Source organism: Amblyomma mixtum, chromosome 6 (genome assembly GCF_055824585.1).
Source record: "Amblyomma mixtum isolate Tamu chromosome 6, ASM5582458v1, whole genome shotgun sequence".
In the NCBI taxonomy this organism is placed as follows: Eukaryota; Metazoa; Arthropoda; class Arachnida; order Ixodida; family Ixodidae; genus Amblyomma; species Amblyomma mixtum.
Genome location: NC_143017.1, coordinates 5095534 through 5115279, shown reverse-complemented (window position 1 = coordinate 5115279; position 19746 = coordinate 5095534). Strand labels below are relative to the sequence as shown.

Sequence of the window (19746 nt, the reverse complement as noted above, 5' to 3'; positions counted from 1 at the left end):
AAATATGAGAGAAGCCAACAGCCACAGAAACCAAGGGGCAGAGGGGATTTTTCAATTTCATTCATTTATTTCGTGCTGTTGTCCTATTTAGATTATTACTGAATATGTTATCGCTTAACCCTAATTGATTAGGAAAGCAGAAGAAAAACAACCATATGCCGACGGTGGGATCCGAACCCACGTCCTCCGAATTACGCCTCCGGTGCTCGACCGCTGAGCTACGGCGACGGCTGTCTCATCTTCTGCTTTCGGGGGTATTTATGTTTTACAAATAACCTACCTTTACAGTGTTCATTAGCGCCACCCACGTTCTTAAGCGGCGGACGTAGCACATCCTGAGTTACCGCTGATGTGACGTAGAACGTCCTCGAACGACGAGGGTGGAAGCTGTGTGAGAACCCTCTTATGCTTCCTACGGCGTCAAGGCTGCCAGAACCGAGACCCTCGCTAAGCAATTAAGCAAACAAGGGAAGGGGTATGAGGGGCTCGTTATAAATATAAGAGAAGCCAACAGCCACAGAAACCAAGGGGCACAGGGGATTTTTTAAAATCATGCATTTATTTCGTGCTGTTGTTCTATTTAGATTATTACTGATATATTATCGCTTAAACCTAATTGATTAGAAAAGCAGAAGAAAAAACAACCTTATGCCGCCGAAGTTTCTGTGGCTGTTGGCTTCTCACATATGTATAACTAGCCCCTCATTCCTCTTCCCTTGTTTGCTTAATTGCTTAGCGAGGGTCTCGGTTCTGGCAGCCTTGACGCCGTAGGAAGCATAAGAGGGTTCTCACACAGCTTCCACCCTCGCCGTTCCATGACGTTCTACGTCACATCAGCTGTAACTCAGGGCGTGCTACGTCCGCCGGTTAAGAACGTGGGTGGCGCTGATGAATGGTCTCAAGGTTAGGTTATTTGTAAAACATAAATACCCCCGAAAGCAGAAGATGGGACAGCCGTCGCCGTAGCTAAGCGGTAGAGCACCGGACGCGTAATTCGGAGGTCGTGGGTTTGGATCCCACCGGCGGCATATGGTTGTTTTTCTTCTGCTTTTCTAATCAATTAGTTTAAGCGATAATATATTCAGTAATAAACTAATTGGAACAACAGCACGAAATAAATCAATGAAATTAAAAAATCCCCTCTGCCCCTTGGTTTCTGTGGCTGTTGGCTTCTCTCATAGAATAGTAGTAGTAGTACAAGGCCTTTATTCGGCCATAATTTACAGGCCGAGCATGTCGACCGCCTGGGTGACCAGAAGTCGCTGTTCTTCCTCCCCTTCAGCGCCAAGCCAGTCGAGCCCGGTGGTGATGGATAAAGAAGGTTGGGGGTAGGAACCCGACTGCTGAAGAGCCGGGCAATAGAAGAGGCAATGAGCCAGGTCCGCATAGATACAGGCCCAGTTGGGGCAGGAAGGGTCCGATCGATAGCGATAGAGAAAGAGGCGAGACGGGGTGATAACCGCATTCAGTTGGATGCGCCGGAGAAGGCGAGCCTCCGGCACCGTGAGTGATGGATGAGGGGGAATGTAAAGGCGTTTGTCTAGACGGAGCTCGAGGTAGACCTCTTTCATGGTGCGGCGAAGGGTGAGTCGCGCACCGTCCTCCGATGGTTTAGGCCAGGGGATCTTGGGCCAGGGGATGCCAGGAAAAGTGTGTAGCGGGCGAGCTGTTGAGCCAGCTCATTGCCGTCAATCCCTGAATGCCCGGGGACCCAGCGGAGGAAAACGATGGAATGCTGCAATGCGGATACCACTCGTTCGACCTCCTGTTAGAGAGAAGGGGTTAGGGTGCATTTCTGTATGTGGTGTATAGCGGCTTGTGAGTCTGAATAGACTGTGTACTCTTGAACGAGAGCAAATGACTGGAGGGCATGCGCAATGGCGAGGACCTCGAGGGACAATGCATCCGGAGGGTGTAGATACGGCCCGCTGATGTGGGGTTCAGGAGCGGGGAGATGAGGATGGTACAGGGCGTAGCCGCAGGAACCTCGAGGAGCCACGAAGGAGGCATCCGTGTAGGCTACACCCTGGTTATCAAGGAGAGGGGAATGGTGCTGCGCGGTCGCATGGCGACGGCCGGCGTGCAGGACGGGGGACATGTTGGTCGGGAGGGGGAGGATACGAAATTTGGGAGTGGGGGTTGGAATAGGAAAAGTAAAAGGGGCGATCGGAATGGGCGAGATACCCGCCTGAGTCAGTAACCACTCACCCTGAGGGTAAGGGAAAGCCGGGCAAGCTGCGAGTCACGATGGAGAGAGAGAAGAGAACGGAGAGGATGAATGAGGCCTGTGGCAAAGACCTTAGCGGTAGAGGTAGTGATAGGGAGGTTGAGAGCTGCCTTGTAGAGGCCCACAAGGGCAGTCTCGAGAGTGTTAAGTTGAGTATGATTGAAGGAAATGTAGGGTGCAAAGTACAAGACCTTGGTGAGGGTCAGCGCTTGGGCAACTCGGCACACGTGAGTCTCGTGGAGACCTGAGCGCCGAGTGACCACGCGCCGCAGGAGGTGAGTTACCGAGTGGCAGGTGCTGACAGCGTGGTGGAGGGCTTGCACGTTCTTGGCCGCATGCAAAGGAAAGCCAAGAACTTGGCACTGCGTGCCGACAGGAATGGGAGTGCCTGAAAGGTGGAGAGAGACGAAGTGGTTGTGTGAGCGCTGGTATGAGGAATGGTTGAGAAGGAGAAGCTCGGATCTTTCAGGAGCAGGAGAGAGGCCAGCGGTGATGAGAAAGGAGTCATTCAGATCTAGGCCACGTTGGAGGGTGTCCTGTACGTGACCGGGAGAGCCCGACGAGCACCAGAGAGTGAGGTCGTCAGCGTAAAATGTATGATGCAGGTCGGGAATTTCAACTAGCTGGGAGGCGAGAGGGGCCATAGTAAGATTGGAAAGGGAAGGCGAGAGAACAGCACCTTGAGGAGTGCCACGGGTGAGGTGGTGGGGGTCGGACAGATGGATGTCTACTCAAAATCGAGCCACACGTTTAGAGAGGAATGAACGGATATAAAAGTACATGCGGGGCCACAGTCCAGGGAGTTGAGTTGTGAAAGGATGTGGTCGTGGCAAAAACTTTCGAAGGCTTTGCGAACATCGACAGTCACAAGTGCGAGAATATGAATGGAAGTAGGTGACAGAAAGGTGTGCTGCAGAATCAGGAACATCTCCTGTGCACAGACGCGGCATCGGAAGCCGATGAGAGAATGGGGGAAGAACTCCCTCGCCTCAGGAGGCGAGTCAGGGCGATTCGCTCAAGGGTTTTACCAACACACGATGTCACGGAGATTGGGCGGAGGTTAGAGAAAGAGCGAGGTTTGCCCGGCTTTGTAATCATAGAAATGAGAGAGGAGGTCCAGCAGCTCGGCAGGCAGCCGCTGTTCCAGGCCTCATTGCAGGTTTCAAGGAGGAATTCTTTGGCACAGTCGGGAAGGCTGCGAAGTGTGGTGTATGTAATGGCATCCTCACCGGGAGCCGAGCGTGTAGCATTAGCAGCCAGAGCCGATTCAAGCTCTCGGAGAGTGAAGGAGTGGTCCAGATCGGGGTTAGGTCCGCCCGACTGCATCGGGTAGAAGGGTGCCAGATGGGGGGGGGGAGGTAGAGAGAGGCGAGCTGATCAAAAACATCAGAGGTGGTTCCCTAAGTGAGGGCTTTAGCTAGAGTGGGAGCAAGGGCTGGCTTAGTGCCAAGGAGGGACTTGAAGAGAGACCATGTGGATCGCGAATGCAAAGCAGAGTCAAGACGGTCACAAAGAGCACTCCAACGAGAGTGCTCGAGTGAGGCGCAGTGGTTGACGATCTCGGCACACAGAGCAGTGATCCGGGAGGATAGTTGAGCATTGTGGGATATGGAGCGAAAGGAGCGTTGAAGACGTTTACGTCGACGCCATAAACGGAGAAGATGAGGATCTGGGACTGTGTGACGTGTGAGAACGCTGCGGCTACTGGATGTGAGCGCTGCAGTGATGCGCGGCGTCCAGTCGTCGTAAGATTGAAAGGAGGCGGAGGCGAGATTGGTGCGGAAGGCGTGCCAGTCAGTGTGAATGACCGGGTGACATCGAGGGATGTGGGAAAGAGAGGTGTGAATATGGACGAGAAAGTGGTCACTGAGAAGAGTTTCAGCTCTCACCTGCCAGTGAAAGGAAAGTGAACCCCGAGAGAAAGTGAGGTCAGGTGTCGTGGGGCGCTGTGAGGCAGTGCCCGCTCGAGTAGTGGAGGCAGGAGTATTAAGAAGGGTGTGGGAATCCTGGCTTATGTGGGAATCCTGGCTTTCCGCCGTTGCCTTTGCGCGGCTGTGCCGGCTTCCTGCGTTGTTTCTCCTCTTTCCCTTGCTCCCGCCTCAGGCGGTGGAGAGGCGGTTAGGTGACTAATCACTGTCATTTGGCCACAGCTCCGCCCCGGCTCCCCAACGGCCTTTGCCATTGGCGCCTTTTGGCGGGAAATCCGGGACCCGCTCTGGGCGGCCGCGCACCGGGGAGGCGGCCGGGTTTGAGGGTAGCCCTAGAGTGGGTGACGGGCACTGAAGTCACCACCATAGAGGAGCTGGGAGTTAGAAAGAAGAGGGTGGAGGACCTTGCTCAGGGCGGTGAATAAAGAGGAGGTGAGAGGGGGGTTGTAGAAAGACCAAAGGGTGAGTGAGACGCAGGAAGAAGGGTGGCAATACACCACACCAACTAAATATTTAGGGAGGGTGGAGATATTTAGAATATATATGAACAGATAGCAGAATTCTAAGCAGCAGAAGGAAAGTTAAAAGAAAAAAAATTAGCTGGCGTTACTCATCGCCTTAATGGTTTGCTTTGAACGTATGCATAGCCGCGGTACATTGCAAGCATTGAGGTCAGCTCAACTACAATGGACTGCCACATCACTCTTTGATTGCAGCTGTTAAAGCCTTATTTACGATAAAAAGAAATTAGGGCTGTTAATTTCAGGGGCCCGCCCAGAGCATCAATTAATCAATCAAATATGTCATGCGAGGTTGCCACGACCCCCGTTTTCGGGCACATCCTCGAACCCAGGGTCCATAAATAACACGAAGTAAATGAAAATCAAACAGCACATAGCTCTGCCTGCAAGTGTAGGTTGCCCTGCTTCCATCGACGGCCTTCTGCATCATGCCTCCAGCACACCGCTACTCCAACCGTCGCTTTGAGCTCTACTTGGTACGGAGGCCCCACGTAAACCGCCACTGCTGTGCGTCAAACACTAACGAGAACTAGATGGAGCCGCGCAACTGCTAGCCTACGACGACTGGTCGAGCGGCAAAAAATAATCAGATCTCCTCCGGCGCTCACGCTTTTGGGTGACCCTTCCATAGAGCCCCGCCATTATTGGTTTTATGAAGTCGCAGTTCCTCATTCAAGGGAGGTGCGCCTGCTCCCATAGGGGGCCGTCTGCCCTCATCATGCCTCTAGCATTCTGCCGGCACAATCGTCGCGTTTTGAGTTCTACTTTACACTGACGCCCTTTGGTCTGTAAATCATGGCTACTGTCTGCCAAAGACAAACAACAATCAGATGAGAAAATGGTTGTACTGAGCGTTATGGCAAAAGCCGACTGAAGCTGCAATGCACGAAACACAGGATTAGCAGGTCGTGTTAAAGTCAACACGAATTGTTTGTTTGAAATATTACTTCCTTAAGAAAATTCAAATTGTGCGAAAAGCCTACAAGTGCTTGATCACCTATATCCAACACGGGGTGTACTTGGATGCATTCATTGTAGAATGATGAAGAATATTTTTTCTCAGTCGTTCAGGTTTGGTGCATGAAATTAAAATGTTATCAACAGTGAGTTCACCAAAACACATTTAGCAGAGAACTTCGTTTTCTTTTGTCAGTAAGAAGTTGTGTGTTAGGTGAGTCTGTCCAATGCGAGGTCGACATAGAATTAATTCTGTGAAACGCTTCTGATGCCTGCATGATCTCCATTCTTCCAAAGTAGGCTCCATGGAGAGCAGTTCGTTGTCTAATTCGTTTTCCCAAGTCGTGTGCCATTTATGCTTCTATTTACGGATCGCTATAGAGCATATTCGCTTTTTTTTATTTCACCGCTGCAATCTCATGAGGCGTATTTGTCGGCTTTCTCATTTCCCTCTATCCCTACGTGGCTCGGCACCCAGCAAAATCTTATAATCTGATCTTGCGTTTATTTTTCTACGTCGCGTATTATACTTCAGACCAGGGGTTCACCTACATTTCATGAAAGAAGTGCATGGTGTAAGCTCAGTGAATCAGTCTTAATTACGCTTTTTACAATAATATAATTCATCATTCTGCTCACAGCTGCACACAGAGGAAGTATTCGGTAGTGACAATTCATACACTTTTCGGCAGTCTTTCTACATTTCCTTTTTTTTTTGTACTACAGAGCTCCCGGCCTATTTATTTTATTTTGAACCATCTGTGTAAAATTCTAGGTAGGTTGTATGTTTTTCTTCAAGGGGCAGATATTCCTTTTTCATCTGGTATTTGTATTTTACGAAGGTGTGCTAATGTGAAATCGAACACTTAGGGTAGGCTGTACCACGGCGGCATTGGAATTTGTCTTGTGGCAATTTCAGCCACGACATCTAGCAGTTCTTACTCTTCACATCCACCTCCGAAGCCTGACAACAGGGGTCTTATCGGTGCGGCTAAATATTGCGATACTATCTTCGAAGCCCACTTTGCAGCTATCGGATAACCGGTGTTCAAGTAGGAACCTTATTTTTCTTTCGTTTGCGCACAGAAGCCCTGTTATCGTATCTATGAGGGGCGGTTCATGTGTTTCGGCAATATACATTCAGAATCTATGTAGAGTGTACAACACATCGCTGAATTTGCATAAAACGTGTTCCATCAGTCACCGATGTTTTTTGAAAGTGCTTTGAGTATGTTCTGGCATTGTGATGCCTTCTTTCTGAGAACTTCACTGTGAGGTGGGAATGTGAGCTATTGTCAAATATCGTACCTAGAAATTTATGTTCATTTTTTTAAAGGAAATTTGGTTTCGTTTGGGTGCAAGATGGAGTATATTTGTACGCCCCGTTTGATCGAGAAAAGAACAGCTTCTGATTTCTGTGTGGAACTCTTGAATCCATTTTCAATCTAGCCATGCCACATGCTTGTATATTGTTGACTGCATTTACCTCTGTCACGTTGCTGTGTTTGCGGAGTGCAGGCCATTTGAAGGTCATCAACGTATAGAGAATACGTAACCAACTTTGGAAGTATTTTATCTATGGAATTCATTTTCGTGAAAAAAGTGTGGCACTTGAAATATGGCCCTGCGGTATCCCATTCTCCTGCACGATGTTCTTCGCAACAGAGAACCCAGGCGTACATGAAATGTCCGATGCGATGAAGAATCTTTCAAGCAGTTGAGCGTCTTGCCACGGATACCTAGGTCTACTAGGTCCCGTGGGATCCCGAACCTCCATGCGGTGCTGCGTATGCTGACAAAAAGTAGAGAGGAATGAAAATTTCATGACGTGGTATTGAATGCACTCATTGCAAAAACGAATATTTTGACGTCCACTATAGTAACTGGAGCGGAAGGAAACAAACGCGGTCGAAGTAGACAATGCAGTCGTAAGAGAATGAGATCCGCCAGGTGAGCGAGTAGGCCGATAAGAATGCGGCCATTGTTCATCGCAATGAACAACCGCCGTGGTTCACGAAACGATTTTGGGCAGAGTACTCCCCGATCTATTTCAGCAATGAAACTTCGGCTTAGCATTAAAAACAACGCATACCCCTGAATATATATCTTATGAAACTTGCTTCTTTTTTTGAGGGGATGCAAAGCCGTCTTCCTCTTGACGAGAATTCCGTAAGTCAGCTTGCTAAGAGCCAGTAGAACCTAAACACAAGCAAAACACCGCCATGCTTCCCCCCCCCCCCATATTTGTCATCTTAATTAAAAAACTGAGGTCAGACAATCGCAGGGTTCGTCTACATGTCATGTTTTCTCCGCTATACAAGCTGATGCGTTTGTGCACAAAGGTGGTTTGACAGAAATTGTTCAGTCGTGTGGCGGAAAAAAAAAAACCAAACGCTTATTGTTTGTCCAGCGTGCCCATGATGTTTGCGAAGTGCAGCTTTCGTGCGCGCCTTTTTGTAGACCGAACGGGGCAACTCATCAACGATCACGCCTTGTGTCTGGGTGTCGGTGCTTCAAGCAACTACGCGCATTTTCTATATAAAACATGCCAGAGGCGTTTTTCGTTTTCTCAGTGGCGCGCCATGCTGAGACGCGACTTTCAACCTCGGACGATAAAAAAAAATTGAGGCATGTGTAATAGGGCGCAAAAGGGCATCCTACGTGAGACTACCTCCAATTTCCCTGTCGCGCCCGGAGTTAGCACTTGCTAATTCTTGAATGAATCACCTCAATGTTTTTGCATTCTTTTTGCTATGTTGCCCTCCTTTCTGTAATTGTGCGCAAGACAATCCACCATGACCTATACTAACATTAGGGCTCCAAACGAACACATCAGGTTTGATGAATTGAGCGAATAACTACTTTTGTGTTTCACATAAACGCTCCCGGTCTACGTCGAAAGAGCATTCTTCAATTGTTCTTTTAGTAGATTTCGAATCTGATGCAATAGTTAAAAATTATTGATAAGATGTTTTAATTGTATTTCAAATAATAATTAAACATTTTTAAATCGCAGTGAAAGGCGTGGAGGAGGCGTAACAGTTGGTATGAAGAGTAGCAAGGCGGATTGCCCAATACCGCAACTTAGTGTAATGAATAGTGATGCAGAAATGGTGACAATACGCATAAGTAATATTCTCCTAATAGCTGTGTATCGTCCCACACCGGGTTCTACACATAATTTTTTCCGTTGTCTTCATCAAATTCCAGATTATGTATCAAGTAACCATTTGAAACTCTTTGGTGACGTCAACTTGAATGCGATCGGTGATGTGACTGTTCCTAAACACATGCTCAATATGTTTCATCGTATGTTTCATCGACTGGGGTGACTAACTGTGCAGAACGTCTTTGTGATGTGTGCTTCAACAAGTTCACTAGACGTAATGCAACCACAGTCATTTGAGGTATTCTTAATAAGTAAATTATAACAGTAGGTATTATTACCCTTTCGCTTTTTCTGTGAACCAACAAACTGACCGCAGCGGCGGCGTTTGAGCAGCGCGCTGACATGCGGGAGGTGCTTCTCTGGGTGAAGTGCTTGGGAAATGCCCTGACTGGAGGCGCTCTTTGGCAGCAGATGGCCTTGCACCGTAAAATTTTGCCATCATCGTGTGCACCAACACCATATAAATGTGGAAAATGTAAATTCCGCATTTCGCATATTTGTAAGAAATTCACTATACAGCTTTTCTGTTACGCTTTCTATAAAAAAGCAAAAACAGAAATATGAACTTCACAGGCCAATTATGAGTGAACAAAACAAAATAAATCGTCTCTTTCCAGAGTTGGTTGGAATTAGCGTTAAATAATTTTTCCGCTTGTATAAAAACTTTGAAAATAGGATAAATGTAATATTAAAACACCGACGGCTCTGTATTACGTAAACAAGTTTTGAAACCGTTCAAGGTCAAAACAAATTCTTGGAAATTATTCCATGACATTCCAGCTCAGAAAAACACAACTTAGATATATCCGCTCATTATTAACAGTACGCAATATGAGAGAGATGAATTCGAAAACCAATTTAATTATTTTTCGACTATTAGTGCTCCTAAAACCGGTTTTGTTCATAGCGAAGACACTTCAATTCAGTATATCTAACACCTTAGAGGGCTAAAAAAATAAGAAATAATATTAAATACGTACATGTAACAGTGTTCCTCGGATTCACCAACTTGAAAAGCGAGCAGTTAAATCTATAGAAGAAATAATTTCTGAGCCGTTAGGCCCTCTTTACAAGGTAATGTTAATAGGTCACAGCTCCCAGCACAAATGAGAATAGCCCCCGTTACGTCAATCACAAGCTAGATGTAAACGGTCTCAGCCACTAGAAACCAATTTCTGCACTATCAGTTTTCGCAAAAGTTGCAGAGCATTTTTTTTAACAAAGGACTTGCACTAATACCTTGCCACGATAATATTATACTGAAACAGGAGCACACATTAAAAAATAAAGACCATAGTCAGCTTCACTAAGAATGGAAAACCAATTACCCTCCAACGTCGTGAGGAATTTTTATATTATGTTCTTTGCGGAGGACAGGCTTCTGCCATGTGTCTTGGTACGCTTTTTGCCCGCTTCTCTTTGATTCGTTCAGTTCAATTAAAATTTATCGATTGAAAAAGAAATACATGTAGGAATAACAGCGAGCTAGCGCGCATTTCGAAGGTTCTCTCAGATCGTGAATGACAACATCCTTCGAGTGAAAACTATATCACATATGTATCTGTAACCGCGGCAGAAACATGGAGTCTAACGAAAAAGAGCTCAGATTACGGACAACGCAGTGTGCTGTGTAAAAGTAAAATGATAGGTATACAGTTAGGAGACATCAAGTTGAGTGGGGAAGAAAAAGAAATAAATAAAAACAATATTGGCCTTCTCGCACGATAACTGACATGAAGAGAGCAGACTGGGTCAGGGATCAAACACGATTTGATAAAGTCCTAGTAGAAATTGAAAGGTAGAAATGGTCAAGGCCAGGGCATTATTACGAAGGTAAGATAACCGATGGCAGCTGAGGATATTGGATTGGATGTGAATAAAAGGTAAGCAGAGCAGGGGCAGCGGAGAGTTAGGTGAGCCAATGAGATTTGGAAGTTTGAGGAGGTAAGGCAGCTGCCACTGTCTTGTAATGGTGGTAGGCTGATGATTATGTCTATGAGTGTGCTTGTGTGTTAAAAAAGGCAGTAACCGGAGAGTTTGATGAAAGCTTGCGCAGTTCTTGCCCCCGGAACCGCGTCTAGCTGTTATCGTGCGCTGGAGAGGACGTGCTTTTGAGGCAAAAATGCCTCGCACAAATCATCGACGACGCCATAAACAACTCGCTGACTGAGCCGCAGAGAGATGTCTAAAGGCGCGCTCACACTAGCGGCAAACTTACCGCAGAGGCGCAGCGTCAACGGCGCCGCTGCGTCGTAGCTCCCCGGAATGACGCTCACACTGCGCGCGTTTTCTCGCTGCGGTTGTCTTGGAATGCAGAGAGAGGAGGCGTTGAAGGAGGATTCGAACGAGCAGAGAGAGAAGGGAATAGTCACGTGACACCAGAGAAGACACGAAAGCGCGCGCTTTTCCACTCGTCGTCTTGTCGTCTGCTACGTCTGCCAGCTTTCCTCCCGTCGCCCTTTTTGTCCGGAGGATGGCTGGTTCGAACGATGAGCTGTTGGCTACGGTAAACGTGATGATAATTGTTTGTTCGCTGCTTCTGCGCCGTCGCCGTGCACAAAATGCACGGAAGCGCCGATTTTGGGTGAGACCGATGTTGCGTCGTCGAGATCGAGAAGGGCAGGCGCGCCTATTGCTGCCACGGCTGCGGGCGGAAGACGAGGCCTACTTTCGCGAGTAAGTAGTTTCTTATGAGGTATTCGTAAAGTCTGTGCTCGTCGTACGGGATATAACTGACATAGTACTTGTCGCCTTTTAGCTACCTTCGGATGCCTCCCAGCACCTTCGACACATTGCTGGGCTTGGTCGAGCATAGCCTCAGCCGTCAGGTGACCCCATTCAGGGATCCGATTTCGGCCCACGATCGTCTGGCAATAACAGTACGGTGAGTGTCCATTTCTAATCATATCTAATTAATTGAAATGGTTAACAGCTTACCGCAGATTTAATTGCTGAAGCTGCACCATGTAATGTGAGCTGTTATGGATAGTGCTTATTAGCACCTGGAGATTAATTACACTGCGCACAGTATAAGGAAATTAATATTTTTCGCTACGTCTCACGTGACTGGAATTTCAACCCATGATATAGAGCTGATGGGACAGAACGCTTCCGGTTTCTAGGCGCCGCCGCGAGCAAGTATTTTTCGAATCATTATTTACAACCCATCATGTGGTCCACGTTTTTGTCAGATGCAACCATTTTATTGGAGCCCCTTTCAGAAATGTAAAGCCGGCTTTCATGCACGTTGTCCTAAACTGTGGCGTCACTGGCAGTTAGTAAAACTAGTACAAGGGGCTGAAACTGCAAGTTATTGCTAATTAGCTGCATGTTGTGTTGTGACTAGAAGAATGCATAAAGCACGATGATAATTTTAGGAGAAGGTAAGTGACGCCAACCAAGTAAAATACAGGAAAAACACGACGTTTCGGGACCGGCTCGGCCCCTTCTTCACGGTGTGACTACGGGCGAGCGCAGCTTGGCATTTTAAGCCCCTGTGTGGAGGACCTGCGGGTCAATGGCCGCAGCCCATGGACGTAGGATGAGGGGAGAGTCCCCAGGGAACGATTAACATTCTTCGTACAAAAGCTAGCGCAAAACACGACACACACAAGAAAGGTAGACAGGACTTGTGTGTGTGTGTTTCTTGTGTGTGTCGTGTTTTGGCCTAACTTTTGTACGAAGAATAATTTACCAACTAGCCCAGCAACAAGTGTTACTTGATTAACATTCTCTCGTGTTTGCTGTATGTGCCACGACTCGAGTAGAAGCCTCCTGCGTGGGTTAGCTTCCGTTTCCAATACAATGGTGCTGTCGAAGTCAATTCGGTGGTCACACCCTTCACAGTGTTCGGCCACGGCGCTGCGTTGACGATTCATGTGACGGACGTCCGCTCTGTGTTGGTTCATCCTTTCCGCGAAGTTCTTCGTTTCCCCTATGTACGACGCCGGGCAGACGGTACACGGAATTTTGTACACGACGCCCTGGGCCTTTTCTCTGGGCTGCCGGTTTTTTGGGCGGGGGAGAAGGCTTTACCTCCGCCTCATCTCCAGAAACGGCTCAGCTCCAGGCTTTTACGGGCTACCTAAAATTCACAAACCTGGCGTCCCCCTTCGGCCAATTGTAGACTTCACCCTGTCTCCTCTGCGACGTCTCTCGGACTACCTGCACAAGGTGCTGGCGCCGCTCGCCGGCAGAATACCCACGCATGTACAGAATTCGCGGCATTTCGTCCAACTTGTCTCGAACCTTACCGTGGAGCCGGTCCCGAAACGTCGTGTTTTTCCTGTATTTTACTTGGTTGGCGTCACTTACCTTCTCCTAACATTAAAATTTCCCAACCAGACAGACTTCTGTCGAATGTTTTCTTTTGAGTTTTGACGATGATAATTGTTTTTATTGTTCAGTATAAAAAATTTGCTTTTCTGCAGCGCATGCAACACCAAGGTGAAGCACTTTTCCTTTCATGAAAGGGAAAGAGTGTAGGAAAGAGGAAATGTTGTATGTGGCCTACCGCAATTTTCATATTTGTAGAGCAAAATGTAAATTTTTTATCTTTCAGTGCATCGTAATGAGACACATTGCTGTTTTAACTTTTAATTAGTTTCGTTTTCTTACAAAATATTCCGGTCAGTTATACAACTGCTCAATTTCTATAACATATGTGATTGTTTTCCAGGTTTCTTGCAAATGGGGAAACATTCCGCAGCTTGTCATACAACTTTTTGATAGGCCGATCTACAGCTTCAGTTCTCATAACAGAAACCACAGCTGCAATATGGAAGAATCTGTGGGATACATACATTCCTTTTCCTCAGACTGAGATAGAATGGAGAAAGGTGAGAGAAATTAGTTTTCTGAAAAAACAGCACTTGAATAGGAGTCTCAAAACATAAAATGGAGGCCACAGATGATGTGTTGTGACATCTATATCAACCTTGCCACCCCATTCCTAGCAATGTAAAGCTGTTCAGTGCTAGCTCACTGCATGGACGACTATAATTTTCACGTTACTCTTTAGGCCATCCTGCGGTGACAGTTCAGCATAACCCTTCATCTGAAATTAAGAAGAGACAAATTTTGGGGAAGCAAATATCTCTTTTCTCCAACGAATCGCACAACTTATTAAAGCATTATGCATGCTGCCGTGACATGTAGTGCAAGTTTAATGGAATGGTCAGTGCTACACTGAGTGCCTCCTTTACTTTAGTCTTCCTGTGCTTTTTGCATTGTGATTATGCAGTGAAATCTCGTATCTTCAGAGGTCTTTTGATATGTTTTTCTATGAATTGTTTTGTTTTGCAAGACCTATGTGTAAATGTTTGAAACTCGTTAAATTATTCATGCTTCTGAAAGAAACTCATTTCAGCTGAACAAACAGGAAGCAGGGGTGAGTATTTTTATGTCTGCATAATTTTCGTTGCTTATTATATGCACTATTCTCTCTCCCCACTTCCATGAAATTGTTTACTAAGCCATTTAATGGCTGCCAAATTTGTGTTTGTTTCAGATTGCATTTGACATGGAACAGTACTGGAATTTTCCAAATTGCATTGGGAGCCTTGATGGCAAACATGTAAACATTGAATGCCCAAATAACTCTGGTTCAAGGAATCTCAACTACAAAAAAACTTTCAGTTTCTTTTGGCCTGCTGTGATGCTCATTACAGGTAAAGTTATTATCTGCACTTGGTTTCAACTTAATTCTAGCCATGTACACCGCAGTATTTTGCTGTTTTGGTTGCACCAATGCTAAATATTAATGGCAAAGTAGACTGAATGCTGTCAGAAATGCAGCAACAGACCACGAGCATCTGTAGAGAATGTTTTTGCGACCGAGCGCTATGGAGCGAGAACACGAGAGGAAGACACAGTACAGGATGGGCGCAACGCCCTTTCTGTCTGTCACAAAAACAATGAACCAACTAGCCCAGACCAAGATCCTCATTGAATGCAGAGGAAGTGCTTGCCAATTTGTTTGTTTGAAAGGGTTTGGGAAAAAAAGGAAGGGATGCCAGAAAGTGATATTGGTTTTCAAAAACTCTTACTCTATATTGCTTGTGTTTTTTTTATTAATGCTGCACCGATGCCAGTTTTGATTAGTCATCAAATTACTGTGAATGTAAATATGCCTTAGATAGGTGCCCTCATTATCAAGAAAAAGTCCGTGTTCCTTTTGGTTCTTTGCATTGTTTTAGTGCTTGTCAAAGAAACATTTCTTGACTGCAGCCCCAAGTCGGTGGTTTTCCAGTTTGCATCTTTTCGGTCTTCATACTTAGCTACTAATACTTATTGGCAATATAATTAATGATGCCAGGCTCCTGAGATCTAAGACTTTCAGAACATATAGTTATAATTCACACTTGGCAATGGGCACTTGTCATGATTTTTCTGCGACTGTAAGGTAAGAAATAAGGGCAATTGTGTGAAATATATAAAGTGCTAAAAGTGCCTATAAACTGCATAACGTGCTGATAACATGCGCTTATTATATTTATCAATACCTGCTTGAAATATTGTCCCATAGTGATGTCATTTATTTTGGAGAGGTTTGACCTGGCCTTTCTCATCGAGCTATTGTAGCTCGATGAGAGCTATATTATTAGCTTACTGATTTCCTTCTCTTATGCCGCTTTGTTTCAGATTCACATATGTGGATCTTTGCCACTATGGTGGTGAAGGAGATTCTGGTATATTTTTGCGGTCAGATTTGCTCAAAAGCCTCAGCGAAAACTTGTGTGGTGTTCCATCCCCCACCACTGTCGGGTCGGCAGGTCTCGTTCCCTATGTGATTGTAGGCGATGAAGCCTTCCCTTTGAAAACATTCCTCATGCGTCCCTATGCCCGTCGTGGTGAGCCTGTTTATATATAGCATTATGCATTTTACAGCCAGTAATTGCATGATACTCACTGTAGTTGCTGTTGTTTGCTTCTGTTATTTGTTTTCCATTTTAGAGCAAATATCTGGGTGAAGTACCATAGTCAAACAGGACCAAACAGCATTATGCACATTTAAACAGACAGTTTTGCTTGTGAGCCATAAAAGTCCGCATTAAAATCTCTATTTTTTGTAACAGTAACCAGCAACATATTTTTAATCAAAAGCAGTAGTACTTATAGTAACCCAGCTTACTTTATTTTAAAATCAAGTATTTGATGCAAGCCATTCTGGGTGACACAATGCATTTTGTAATGCGCCATTGTAACCAGAGAGCATTTTGTCAAACACAGCCATCAATCACTTTATTTTTCTTGTTCCTTTACCCTATTGTTAAAATTTAAAATGATTTAGAGTGGCAAGATTCTCTCATTAATATGCCTCATGTTGTCCTTTCTAGACCTGCAGAAGCACAGATTAAGCCCATCTGGACGCGAGGAGTACGAACAGAGAGCTACTTTTAACTACCGCTTAAGCCGGGCTCGCCGGGTCATCGAAAATTCGTTTGGGATAATGGCTGCTAGATGGCAAATTTTAAGGAGGCCCTTTAGAGCATCAGAAGAAACAACCGAAAATATCTGCAAGGCATGTGTTGTGCTACACAACTTTATGATGTCAGAGAGTGCATTGGCACGATCTGCCTACAGCCCACCTGGATATGCCCACAGTGAGGACTGGCAAGGTAATGAAACTGCTGGATTATGGAGGACAGACGGCAATGACCTTCCAGCACTGAGGGATAAATGGACAAGGCTGCCACTCTGCAAGGTAAATATGGAAGGCCTACGTCAACAAACATTTTTATACAGTGTATGTTGAGCTGCTCCGATGTTGTATTGCAGGTCTGCAATGGATGTGCGCGACAGATTGGCACAATATTTTGTCACAGATGGGAAACTTCCATGGCAAGAAAGGATCGTCAACCGTGCAGGACAGAAGGTAAAACAAGCAGGATAATGCTGTATCTGCTCTAAAAGATTTTCTTTAAAATGAATGCAGGCATCATACTTTTGAGTTGAAACAATTGCACGCTTTATTTCCCTCAAAATCAAGTCAATTACTTTACTGGAGGCTTTCTTGTTCAGCTTCATACAAAATTTTAGATATTTTAAATATAGCCTCTGATCGCTGCCTTGCTGGCAGAGCACGAAGCTTCACGGTGACCAAGCGGCCCGTGGCGTCGCTGTCGTCATCATATCCTTCTTCGTTCCTTTGTCTAGTAATATTGGCAAGACTGACAGCACATTTGTCGAGGGTCGCCTTGACGCAGTCTTCAAACTTTTCTCCTGTCCTCTTCCTCCTTCTGCAAAATGATGAAAATTGTACTGTTTTACATCATTTTTGTATCTCTCTTGTGTTAGGAAGTATGAAACTTGCAAGTACATACCGTGAAGGTGGCCCTCCTGAAGGAGTTTCTTTGGACAGCCTTGAGAAGAAAAAGCACAAAAACAAGTCAAGGAATGACTACATGACAAAGTTTGCTTGCTTGTCTACCTGGCTGGTGGTGCGTATCGCTGAAGTAGCTCAGTCTCAGCTGTTGCAGGGCTCGGAGGCGGTGGCCTCCAGTTTTGAGCAGGTGAAGGGCTGCTATACCCTGGCAACCTAGTTGAGCAGGTGCTGGGCTGCGTGACAAACAATGCACTTCCGAACTTTCTGATGTAGATCACTTACTGCAAAATGCGTGCAAATGTCAGTAAAAAGGATGGTAGATCTTACCTGCTGTCGTCGTCATCCGAACTGATAACTGTGTCGTCGTACCTGGATTGTATAAAATGTGATTTCACTGAACTTGCAGCATGATATAGACTTGTGTATGGATGTGTCTACTTACAATGCGAGGAGTTGTGTTTCTGCAGGGCTCTGGTTGTTTATATCAGCACTGCATCAAATAAATGTATTGAAACATGACATTCTTTGTACTCTCCTTGTACCAACACTGCTTGAAAGCATACTGAGAAGCACAAATGCGTGGTTTATCATTCTAAGGTATAAAAATTTCCATATCTGTAGTGTGTCGTGTATAACACAATACACACTTGCTTATTGAGTGTGTACTCACATTCCCAGAAGCTCCATGCCTGGAGAGCTCTGGCTTGTGTCAGTACTGCATGAAACAATTCCACTGAAGAATAAAATGCCCTCACACCTTGCCTCAATCCTGCCTAAAATACAGTCATAAGCTTGACATAATTGTATATGTTTGCCAGCCAAACAGACAATATTACCTACCTTTCTGGGGTAGCAAATCTGCTGCAACTTGCCTGACTCGGCCCTGGTGCTTGTCTGCATAACAGATGCCAGACTAGAACATTTTGGAGCTCAAGCATGCATGCAGATCACAGCAGCAGTTCATAACCATACATACCCGGTTTTCCTTGGTATGTTTGTCGTTATCCTGAGGTGGAAAAAAAAAACAAGTGTTTACAGCACTGTCAGTGAGGCAACATGCCTAGGGCTTCTAACTCTCCCAGACGTAAATTTTCAGATTAAGTGAACTTTATTTGCAATTTTCCGCGGGACATATCAAAAAATGTTTCAAAATCGCACCCCGCTTTGTGTTCTGAACCATGGTGTATGCATATATACCGCCGTGCGCGGCCGCGTATCGAAGCAAAGTGCAGCAAGCACAAAGGGACCCGAGGCGGTGCCCAATCGCGACCAATTCTAGCTAGCTTTTCTATGATATTGTGGCTAAGCACGCGTTGCGAAAGTGCAGACGAAAAGGTGTGCATGGAAAGAAGCGGTACGGGTCATTGAGAGAGAATTATGGCACTGAAAAAGTTCGAGTAGCGCAAGCAAAGAAGGAAACTGCACCACTGCTACTGCTTCCCATTGCGAAAAAGGTAGCGGAGGCACTTTTGGAGCACTGTGGCTGTGCACCAAGTCAGAAAAAGATTCACACTGAAAGGGTAAAACATGCCGGCAAAGGCGTGAGTATACTTACCTGCCGGCGTAGTGTGGCGTGCTTCGCAGCATACCATCGATCAGGGGGAAGAGCGCCCACTTTTTCGCGGCGTTGCCGCTGTTCCCGGGTGCCCCACTCCGACATGTGGCGTCAGTGCCGCTGACAATCTTAAGCCAACGGTCCCTGGCATTCCTAAATTTCGCTGACGCCTCGGCAGCTGCAGAAAATATTTTCCTTATGCTGACAGACACGTGGATCGACTCCGGATATTAGACACTCCACAACGAAATAAACTTACCAGTCAGGCCAAACTCCAGTCCGATTATTTCCCACCGGTTGATTTTGGCATCCGTGTCCTTGTAATCGCAATGCGTCTTGTCGTAAAGAAAATGGTAGGGCCGAATGCATTCAAGAAAGCGCTCAAAATCCTCCAGTCGCATGTTCATGCTGGCAAAGCAACCGCCGAGCAAAGAGAAAGATATTGGTATGCGCCGAGTGCCTCGCAAGACACGCGCAGCCTTCGCCTCCGCCGGCGGTGTCACTGAACTGGGTCCGACGTCACGGTTCACGGTCGGACCCCATTGGCTGTTCTGGTCAGCGGCACGGGAAAAATAGCGCCCGGAGCCATCGCTCTGCGGGACGGCACAGCAGCCTGTCCGCGGGAGAAAAACCGGTTTGTGCGGGAAGCGGCGCGCGGAAAACGTCCTGCGTTGCGCGTTTTCCCGCCAGTGTGAGCGCGCCTTAAGAGCTCAATTCTTACTCCTAAATCTGGCCGCGTGGACCGCACTCCGCTTCCGGTCGAAATGTAAAAAGAAAGCATGACCACATCCCAATGAAAAGTGAGCGCTGCAAATCTCTACGTAGGAAGCCACCGCTAGTTAGGTGACCTTGAAGCAGAGAGCTTCGGATCATGTGAAAGGCGTAAAATATATGCGTTCCCCTGGCCACGGCCCGCACACTTCGCAATCATCCCAGTTGTCAGGTCTGCACCTAAATAGACCGCTTCAACCACTATCATCAGGACTTGAAAATTTCTTCAAAACCAAGGAGAAGTTAAAATGTGACAGCTCACATGTTCTAAACCTTCTTGAGCCTTCAACGT

General features: G+C 46.3%; 1 protein-coding gene and 1 pseudogene across 1 annotated transcript; both read right to left on the bottom strand.

Annotated features, from left to right (window-relative positions):
* Window positions 1–1220: 1220 nt before the first annotated feature.
* On the bottom strand, window positions 1221–3325 carry LOC149338123 (uncharacterized; annotated as a pseudogene).
* A 14241-nt stretch (window positions 3326–17566) lies between these two features.
* Window positions 17567–19090, bottom strand: LOC149338122 (uncharacterized). Its single transcript, XM_089550108.1, has 6 exons — window positions 18978–19090; window positions 18684–18884; window positions 18105–18134; window positions 17969–18022; window positions 17799–17843; window positions 17567–17618 (listed from the first exon to the last, which is right to left on the bottom strand). Exons 1-6 carry the CDS (start codon window positions 19088–19090, stop codon window positions 17567–17569), a joined length of 495 nt encoding a protein of 164 aa, XP_089406234.1.
* Window positions 19091–19746: the final 656 nt, after the last annotated feature.